At 42.9% G+C, this 11,036-nt stretch overlaps 1 protein-coding gene across 1 annotated transcript; it reads left to right on the top strand.

Annotated features, from left to right (window-relative positions):
• Window positions 1-3,669: 3,669 nt before the first annotated feature.
• On the top strand, window positions 3,670-11,031 carry hce2l2 (high choriolytic enzyme 2-like 2; the record flags this gene model as incomplete). The annotated part of the gene is made up of 7 exons (XM_080536701.1): window positions 3,670-3,691; window positions 4,069-4,224; window positions 4,977-5,094; window positions 5,290-5,468; window positions 5,630-5,711; window positions 6,629-6,753; window positions 10,976-11,031. The coding sequence occupies 7 exons, from the start codon at window positions 3,670-3,672 to the stop codon at window positions 11,029-11,031; spliced, it is 738 nt and encodes a 245-aa protein (XP_080392827.1).
• Window positions 11,032-11,036: the final 5 nt, after the last annotated feature.

Genomic DNA, 11,036 nt, shown 5'->3' on the forward strand with positions numbered 1-11,036 from the left:
TCTCTCTCTCACCCTCACACACACACTCTCTCTCTCTCTCTCTCTCTCTCTCTCTCTCTCTCTCTCTCTCTCTCTCTCTCTCTCTCTCTCTCTCTCTCTCTCTCACTCACTCACTCACAATGTTAGCGTTTACAATTCCAGTTGACAGGCCATAATAGTCAGTTGAGTGTGATGTATTTGTGATTCTTAATAGCATTGTGGTCATGTTTCTGTTTAGCACTGAAGAATGGGATCAGAGGATGGTGATGGAGTGGCAGGCAATTGACGTCTGTGATGCCCTGAAGGAATGGGGAGGAGCCCTGCTGCGGAACAGTGAGCTGACTGCTCAGCTAGATGATGCTAACAGGTAGGGTAAATGGTAAATGGACTGCACTTATATAGCGCCTTTTTTGCTGCTCCAAAGCTGCTCCAAAGCTGCTCCAAAGCGCTTTCCAACAGCCTCTCGGTCACCCATTCACACACACATTCACACACCAATGGCGGCAAGCTGCCATGCAAGGCGCTGGCCCGCTCACTGGGAGCAATTTTGGGTCATTTACAAAGTAGTCAAGTTTTTATCATTGGCGGATATTGGGTGTACATTAAAGCATCCCTGTGTGTGTGTGTGTGTGTGTGTGTGTGTGTGTGTGTGTGTGTGTGTGTGTGTGTGTGTGGAATCAATGCACAGTTAGTCACTTCATGAAATATTAGAAGTGTGTTGTTTTAACTCTCCAATATTCTCTCTTCAAAGGAACACTGAACAGCTGCGTAGAACACAACAGTGCCTGATAGACAAGGAGAAAGGTTTGCACCGCCAGTGTCAGGAAGTCAGGTGGTTGCTAGCAGAGGCTCCGTCTCACTGCAAGACAGGTAAAAGGTGCTGCGCTGGTCAGTAAAAAACACAACATGGCGTACTGGAGTGTCATTTGAGCAGGGTTCCCACGGGTCCTTGAAATCCTTGAAAGTTTGTGAATTTGAGGGGAAAAAATCAAGGTCTTAAAAGTTTTTAAAAATAGACATGGGTCATTGAAAGTGCTTGAATTCCCCCCTCTCTCTCTCTCTCTCTCAAAAAAAAAATCTATATTAAAAAATGTTTCATCATCAAGCAAAACATCTCTGTATTGCTTAACTTAACACATATTTCACAATGTATTGTTTTGCTGTGCTGTGGTAGAGAAGGCAAGAGATCATCTAGTGTTCACACATTCAAGCCTCTCTTTTTAATTGTTGTGTGTGAGCGGATAGTTCCTATTATATAAATGATAATCTAGATCTGTCTCAAACTATGCCGTGTTGGGTCCTTGAATTTGAGGGAATTTAGTCTTGAAAGTCCTTGAAAGGTGCTTGAATTTGATGTTTCAGACGGTGTGGGAACCCTGCATTTGAGTCTTATGGACAACCATGTAACTTGTTCTGTAGTAACTTACTGGGTTTACTGTGTGGTTTGGTGATGAAAAGCTGACCAGCCGCAGGAGGACCGGGCCATGGACGTGAAACTGCAGGACGCCTGCCAAGACGCCGCCACTGCCAAGACGACGCCACTCCCTCCTCCTGTCATTTCCCCAAACCCGTCTGCTCCACCTGCCCCTCACCTGGCTGCCCCGAAGGGCCGCAAACAGACCAACTCCTGCAGTAAGTGTGGGGAGCGCAGGACTGTAGCGACTGGCCACAGCCAGTACAAGGGACGTAGATATTGTCCCTCATTTGAGTCTCTGACTAAGGAGCAGTGGATGGAGAAGATGAGGAAGTAGCTCTCTTCTTCTCGTTGTAAATTTAATTTAATAAAACATTTTCTTTTTCAAATATAAATCTTTTATGAGTTTTATTCACATTGACACATTGCTAATAGCTAGTGATGCAGTCCACAAGAGAAAGAAACAGGTCTGATCTTTTTATAACTGATCGTTTCAGATGCATGAACAAAGCTACACACGCAACTTGAATAGAGTAACAGACCTGTAGGCCCATAGCACAGTCATTAAACATCATTAAAACAACAGCAATTGTATATAAACTTCTGTTTGTTATGTCACAAGAAGCAATATGTTGGCAAGGGATCTTGAATTTACACAAAGCAACACTTCTGAAGACGTTATCTGTTTTTATTTCTGGTGCTGGTGGGATTCGAACCGGTGACCTTGGATCCATTCTTCACCCCTATTCAAAAAAGGCAAAGGTAACCCCCCCCCTTTAACAGACTATCCTTCCCAAGCTATGTGGGCCTGGCTTGATATAGTCTGTAGTGACATTAGACTAGCCTAAGTCCCTGCCCGGGCGGTCATTTTTTCAAGTTTATTTATCGTAGCCAGCCGTAGACGGTGCAATGACAAGCTAGCTCCTCAACAAAGCAGCAAATAACAATCAAACAATGCAATAATGATGCAATTAAAGATGTCTGCCTCTTCAACCCCCCCCCCCACACACACACACACACACACACTTCTACCTCTTCATCCCACTACCCCTCTGTACAATTCCTCTACTGTTAATAATACAAATAATATATTTTAAAAATCCATTCATCTTCTAGCATTGTGGCCCCTGGTCCTACCATAGATTTCTTTATTTTCCTATGACTGATGTATAGGTGATTCACTTACTTTAGGGTTAGACCACATTTAGACAAATGTGACGCTTTGAATAAAAGCTCAGCAACTAAAGCTTGTATTCCTTGAGTATAGAAATAGCTAGGCTAAATATTGTGCTGTGTACCAGTAAAGTCATCTAAATATATGTTTTCCTACGCCAGTTGTCCTAGACTAATGTCAACTAAGTTATTACTATACCTACCATTACAATACTTAGGCTATTATTAAAATGAAAACAGGAGAGACATGATGCGATGTTGTATAATGTTGTTGTTGTTGAGGCTTGTCACTCTAAACCCTGAACACTCTAAACCCTGAACACTCTAAACCCTGATCATTGTAAACCAACATATTACATCACCAACAATCCCTGCAATTGTGCAGTAAACACACTTCTGATTGGTGTTTTCCAAAGACTAGCCCGGCTGGGGCTTATATAAGGCTCGATGCCAGCAGGCAAGACAGGTAACTAGTGACAGCAGCAGCTGTGAACACACCTGACTCCATGATGGACCTGCCTATCCTGCTGTGCATCGTTGTGTACACCTTTACATGGGCCATGCCTGCTCAGGTATATGCTAGTGCAGCTAAAATCTGAAGTGGCGGCAGGTAGCCTAGAGGTTAGAGAGGCAGGTAGTCTCGAGGTTAGAGAGGCAGGTAGTCTAGAGGTTAGAGGTCAGATAGTCTAGAGGTTAGAGAGGCAGGTAGTCAACAGAGTTGCTGTTGTCATATCTAAGGTGCTACCACTGCCGTTGTGCCCTTGAGCAAGGCACTTAATCCCTAATTGGGCACTGACTAAGGCTGACCCTGTGCCTAGAGCAAAAAATACATTTAGTTGTGCTCTGTGCAATGACAAAAAGGTTTAATCTGATCTAGTGCATAACAGTTTCATGTGTAGTAGCCTACTGACAACAACCGTTTTTCTCTCTTTTGGTAGAGTACTGTGAAGAGACCAAGAGACCATGACGCAGGTAATAGCAACACACATAATAACACTATTATTTCATGATTCAGGATACCACTTCTAACAAACTGACCCTCTCTTCATTTAGAAGACGACCATGTTATTATACGCAGTGAGATGACTGCAACGGATCAAATCATGGAGGCCAATGACTTTCAAGGTAAGTGCTGTATGATAATTAGCTATCACTAACTGCATACATGTGAAGACATATTGGCCAAAACTATTAAAAACACACAAGTGCACTTAGAAGTGGCATAGCACGCAGATATGCACTTAGAAGTGGCCTAGATTATTCTGCATTGTGTACAGCATCTCCCTCTCATTTAGCGAACGTGGACTTTGCATTTTCTGTCCAGTTAAACTGAAGTGAACGTGTCAACGTGATGATGTTTTTTTTGTGTTTTTTTTTGTTTTTTTTATGTTTTCCGTTCTCCGTTCGTCACTGTTTTTTCTGATACGTTTTCCGTAATGCTACTGTGAACAATTGTGCACGGACAATAACGTTTTCTATTCTATTTCCCGCGTCGTCCTCAGCCGTCCAGGTCCCCGAGGACGGCGCCAGGCTCAGGGACGGAGACATCGCCGTTTCCAAGGGGCCGCATTCCAACTCCTGCTTCGCCCGGAGCTGCTTGTGGCCCAAGTCAGTGGACGGACATGTGTACATCGCCTACAGGCTCTCCCCTGAGTACAGTAAGACCACCATCATGTGTACAGGCTCTCCCCTGTTTATGACTGAATGTTGGTGCTGCTGTACCTCTCCACAGACATCTGAGTACTGAACAATGTAGAATTCGATTAGAAGGAAAGCGGGGTCAGTGAGAAAATAACGCAAATGGTTGTTTTGGTCTGGAGCCTTCGTGTTGTGGTGTGACGGGATGTTGTGGACTTGGTTGGGGGAGTTAGCCTGGTAGTTAGTTAGCCTGGTAGTTAGTTAGCCTGGGAGTTAGTTAGTCTGGTAGTTAGTTAGCCTGGTAGTTAGTTAGCCTGGTAGTTAGTTAGTCTGGGAGTTAGTTAGTCTGGTAGTTAGTTAGTCTGGTAGTTAGTTAGTCTGGGAGTTAGTTAGTCTGGTAGTTAGTTAGTCTGGGAGTTAGTTAGCCTGGGAGTTAGTTAGTCTGGTAGTTAGTTAGTCTGGTAGTTAGTTAGCCTGGGAGTTAGTTAGTCTGGTAGTTAGTTAGTCTGGGAGTTAGTTAGCCTGGGAGTTAGTTAGTCTGGTAGTTAGTTAGTCTGGGAGTTAGTTAGCCTGGTAGTTAGTTAGTCTGGGAGTTAGTTAGCCTGGTAGTTAGTTAGTAGTTAGGTAGTAGGTAGTTAGTTCTGACATTCAGTGAGTTCTACTGTTATATGCTATATCTAATGTTTATATATAATATATATATATATATATATATAAACATTAGATATAGATGTATATATATAAAACGTCAGCCGTCACTTAACCTCCACAGGTGACCTGGATAAGAACGTGATAAGGACAGGCATGGAGGCCGTTGAACAAGGCACCTGTGTGCGTTTCCGTCCGTGGACCCATCAGAGGGACTACCTCGACTTCCAGCCCAAGTCTGGGTGAGAACCTCACGGACCTACAGTACAATTATGTGTGTGTCTCAGGGGGTGGGGCTCAGAGAGGCCGAGCTAGCAATCGGTAGGTCGCTGCGCCAGTTCGATCCCCGACCACCCCAGGAGGGAACCCATGTGAATGTCCGACCCAACGTCTTGACATGCTGTAAGCTGCTGTGTTGTGTGTCTGCTGTTGTGCAGGTGTTGGTCCTACCTGGGGTACCATGGGGGCAGACAGAGCGTGTCTCTGCAGTCTCCAGAGTGCATGTGGTCTGGGGTGACCTCCCATGAACTCATGCACGCCCTGGGCTTCGTGCACGAGCAGTCCCGTGCTGACCGGGACCAGTATGTCGCCATCTTGTGGTCAAACATTTTGAAGGGTAAGACACTAACTAGACGGCGGACACGGTGAGTTGTGTCGTGCATTCAGGAATATTTACAGGCTATAAAGGTCATTTGTAGGTTAAAGGTCATTTGTAGGTTCTAAGTTAGGTAAGGTACGTGAATTAGCTTGTTTTACAGAGATGCTCTGCGTTGACAGATCGCACGCGGAACTTTGAGAAATTCAAGACCAACAACCTGGACTTGCCCTATGACTACAACTCCATCATGCACTTCGGAAGGTGTGTAAGGCTCGCACGCGCTATATATATAGAGATATATATATAGCGATATATGTATATATATATATATATATATATGTATATATGTTTTTAGGGCATTTCTGCTTTATTGGGATAGAGACAGTAGAGATTGACAGGAAGGATGGGTGAGAGAGAGGAGGATAGAGACAGTAGAGATTGACAGGAAGGATGGGTGAGAGAGAGGAGGATAGAGAGAGTAGAGATTGACAGGAAGGATGGGTGAGAGAGAGGAGGATAGAGACAGTAGAGATTGACAGGAAGGATGGGTGAGAGAGAGAGAGGAGGGATGACATGCAGGATATGTCGACGGCCAGAATCGAACCGGGGACCCTGCGATTACACGGCTGATGCCTTAATGTGCTACGCCACCAAGCACCCCGTCTCACTAAGATTCGGATAGTTTCCCAGATTAAACAAAAATGTTAATGTGACAAATCTAGTCTAGTTTGCACTATAATCATTATGATCTAATTTAACCTATAGATATTTTCAGGGTTCCTGCGCTGGTCTTAAAAAGCCTTAAAGTCTAAAATCCAGCAAATCACATTTCAAGGCCTAAAATGGTCTTGAATTTCAGGTATTCGGTCTAAAAATTAGGTGCTAGGTCTTAAAAAATGAGATCCTGCAAGGAAATCTATTTACGCAGAGATTAATCAAGCTGGAACCAAAAAAATGCCACGTCGCTTCCTTTTTTGTCTGTATGGCAGTGAAATCCCTAATTTCATCACCATGAGGATGACAAAAAGCTATCATATGGTGTCGTGATAGGTCTAAAATTATATTCAAAGAGGTCTAAAAAAGGTCTAAAAAGGTGTTATATTTGACTTGTTGAAACTTGTAGGAACCCTGTATTTTGAGGGAATATTGGTTGATGGGGTCTTCGTGTGTAACCTCAGGTATGCCTATTCGGAGGACGGGGACCCCACCATCGTTGCTAAGAGGAGGGTGAACATCCAGATGGGCCAGAGGTCTGCTCCTAGTCAGCTGGACAAGATGAAGATCAACAGGCTCTACAACTGTGGTTGGTTTTATTTTATATTTTATTTATTTTTATTTAACCAGGAGGTCCCTTGAGACGGAGCTGGTGTTGATGCAATGACGGCAAGCGTCAAGCGTCAAGCGTCAAGCCGTTCACACATGCGCATTGAAACAAAATGGTTGTCAACAGCAACAACATTAAGCACCAACTCAACTTCATAGTCGGTCCACACAAAATAATCTGTTTTTACTTTCTTCTTGGCCGCCATAACTTGCTTTTCTGTCTGTTTTGTACTTTTCTTTTCTGTCTGTTTCAAAGAGTTTGGTCTGTTTACGTTTTGAGTAACTGCCCCGTTTGATTACAACTTACTGTGCATGCCCATAACGTTCGATCGGGCGATTGTGTTCAGTTTTGGCTCTTCGTATGGACAGAGATATTTTTGTGGTGTGGACAAAAATATCAGCTTAAAAAAATATCCATATACGTGTAGTCCAGGCCTAAAAGCTATTTTTCAGGGAAGCCTGGCGAAGATAGCACACCAGTACAAGTACGAGGTTACAAAATTGGAGAATAAAACATGATAAAAACAGATACGGGACAACAGATAAATATTATAAAATCCATGGGTTGGTCCCATAGTGTGTATCCTTATCTGAATGTTTTCTGTGAACTACTTTAATCCAGTATTTGAAATTCCTAACCCTAAAATGTTTGTTGTTAACAAAGGTTATCATTATATAAAGATAATAATAGTATGTAATAGTAGAGATAGAGATCTAATTGTACTGTATCCACTCATGATGTCCTGATTCCACTCTCTCTCTATCTCTCTCTCTCTCTCTCTCTCTCTCTCTCTCTCTCTCTCTCTCTCTCCAGATGCTGATACTGTGGCCTACTAATCAGACAATGATTCAAAATGATTAAATTAATTGATGAAAAGATAATGGGAACATTTCAATAAAGATACATTCCAAGCTTCATATTTGCTTCACCGTGTTTCTCTATGTCCAGTGTCTCACGTACTGTTGAGCCAACCAAGTTAACACAGAAATAGAAACTTTAAAAGTAGAGTTTCAATGTTTATCCCCACCATAAAGGAATGTATTGCTGTTCCTATGAAACATACTATTTTGTGCAAGACGTTTAGAAGAACTCAGTTTGATAACAAATGTGACAGGGTCTGGTGAAAAAGTCCCCAAGTAGGGCAAGTTTTTTTTACAGATTATAAAAGTGCAGATTGTAAGCTTTCAAATGATGTGTTATACTGGAGAAAATCGCTCTGAATCAAAACAGACGTGTTTGCTACCATTGCGTTGGTAGCTAGCTAGCAGCTAAGAATAAACATCACTATGAACATCTAACTGCATGTTTAGCACATCACAACATGCTGATAGAACATCAACATGCAAAGAAACTACACATAATTAGATGATCACACAGTCCTTGCTTTTGAACACGTCCTAAAATGTAGGTTTGTTTACAGACCATGTATGACTAACCCAGTGGCCTAGAAGCAGGGCGGCAGACTATACAGTGAATACAGGTCATTTGCGCGACTTGAGAATTGCTGGCATGCGGTCCTTTTCGCCAGACCGTGTCACAAATGTGGTATTGCGTCCTACGGTACCATCTTACTGTGTGTGGTAGCTGTAGTTATTTTAGTCGTCATTAACTTGTTATTGCTCCCTGAGAAAATGACTGGTTTCCTGTTCAGACCTCGGATCGTCTGGGTCAGATGATCTTAACTGGGTCACGTGATCTCTGGATCCTAACTGCTGAGTTCTTCGACAACTCAGCAAAGGTGCAAAACACCCTTGGATGTCTCATAATAATAATAATAATAATAATAACTTTTTATTTGTATTTCCTGCAAACGTTGCAGCTCAAAGTGCTCCAATCATTATATAATCATAATTTAATTATTTAGTCATTTAAAGGCAATATTAAAAAGATGGGTTTTTAGTCTTGACCCTAATGTAAACTGGCAGTGCATTCCACAATTTCGGTGCATAAAATGAGAATGCAGCCTCACCAAATCTCTTCTTTTGTACATGTGGTACACAGAGAAAACCAGCGTCAGAAGACCTAAGAGCTCTATTGGGCACAAGATCTTTCAGATATTCTGGTGCTATGCCAGTGAGAGCTTTATAAACAAGCAGACTCATGTCTCAAAAGTGCTGAATGTCACACATGCAAAAGTACAGGGTATAGATGGGAGACAGTAACTTTAGCCACTCATTATGGACTTATCATCATTGGCCATCATCACTTAATGTCATAGTGGCGATATGTGGGATAGTCTGAGGGAGGGACTACTCTGAGCTTATGGCTCAGGTCCTCTAAGGTAAATGAGGGGTACACCCGTCACGGTGTTCTTTGTTTACTCACACTGGGTCCTGACTCACCATTGATCAGGCTGGGTACACAGTCACACAGTAGGTGTGTTGGAGGTGAGGAGGAGGGTACATAGGTATGCTGTCAGGACCAGTGTGAAGAAGACCAGAGACCAGTCTGGGCCAAGGTGATGCACTCTGCCTTGATCTACCTCGGAATCCTCTTTGGAATGATGACCGACACCTGCAGCCTACCTGTTCAGGTAGGCCCTGATGGAGAGGCTCTTGCATCCCTCCTTGTTGACCTAATACTACATCACCTGTCTTAATACTCCCTCACTTGTCTTAATACTCTATCACCTGTCTTAATACTCCATCACCTGTCTTAATACTCCATCACCTGTCTTAATACTCTAGCACCTGTCTTAATACTCTTAATCACCTGCTCACCTTAGAAACATTGCTAAAGTAAGACCACTTCTAAACCAAAAATATGCTGAAAAACTGATTCATGCCTTTGTTTCAAGCCGGCTCGATTACTGTAACGCACTTTTTACTGACCTTCCTAAAAAAACTACTGCAATACTTCAGCTCATTCAAAACTCTGCAGCTCGGCTTCTAACTAGAACCAAGAGGAGAGAGCACATTACTCCAATCCTAGCTACTCTGCACTGGCTGCCAGTAACATGTAGGGTTGATTTTAAGGTCCTCCTCCTTATATACAAAGCCCTTAATGGGCGAGGGCCAAAGTACATTGCTAATTCCCTTGTCAACTATGTACCCTCAAGAACACTAAGATCATCTATTGCAGGTTTATTAGAGGTCCCCAGCAACAGTCAGAAGAAGATCGGGAGCGAAGCCTTTGCCAACTATGCCCCAAAGCTTTGGAACACATTACCTTTAGTGATCAGGGAAGCCAGCTCACTAAATATTGTTAAAAGAAAGCTAAAAACGTAATTCTTCAATATAGCCTTCAACTAGCTCATCTGCACCTGCCTGTTGCTCATTTGCCAGCTACTGCACTTAAAATGTTTTTTTTATTGTATTTTCTTTACCTCTCTGCTTTTTACTGTAGGCTTAAGGAAGGGACAGTAGGTCCTGGATACTAGATTTCAGGGGTAACCAGACCCGCCGAGATCCAAGTAGGCTAAAGGAAGGGACAGTAGGTCCTGGATACTAGATTTCAGGGGTAACCAGACCCGCCGAGATCCAAGTAAGCTAAAGGAAGGGACAGTAGGTCCTGGATACTGGATTTTAGGGGTAACCAGACCCCAGGAAGGGACGATAAGTCCTGGATTTTAGGGGTAACCAGACCCCAGTTGAAATACCCTGCAAACTAAGTGAGAAGGGTAGGACATTGTGGGTGGGGTAGCGTGCACGGCAGGACTGCGAACCCAGGCCAGGGGGAGTCCGGTGCAGGTCCCACGTTAGCATGCCTCCACTCACAAGGGGCACAAGGGGGACTAAAACAATGTTGTTACGTAATATTGTATTTTATCTTTACCTGTTCTTTTTACTGTTTTCCCCTGCTTTTATATTCATTCTATGCTTGTATATGTTTTTATATATGTTTTTAGGGTTACCTGCCTTAATACTCCATCACCTGTCTTAATACTCCATCACCTGTCTTAATACTCCATCACCTGTCTTAATACTCTATCACCTGTCTTAATACTCCATCACCTGTCTTAATACTCCATCACCTGTCTTAATACTCTATCACCTGTCTTAATACTCCCTCACCTGTCTTAATACTCTATCACCTGTCTTAATACTCCATCACCTGTCTTAATACTCCATCACCTGTCTTAATACTCCATCACCTGTCTTAATACTCTATCACCTGTCTTAATACTCCATCACCTGTCTTAATACTCTATCACCTGTCTTAATACTCCATCACCTGTCTTATCTTTCCCTTTCCTCAACAGAATTTATCTTCAGTACAGGTGGGGAAAATAAGGCTGAAAAGAAGATACTCTGGTAAGTTCT

Source organism: Nansenia antarctica, assembly GCF_963989245.1.
Source record: "Nansenia antarctica genome assembly, chromosome: 7".
In the NCBI taxonomy this organism is placed as follows: Eukaryota; Metazoa; Chordata; class Actinopteri; order Argentiniformes; family Microstomatidae; genus Nansenia; species Nansenia antarctica.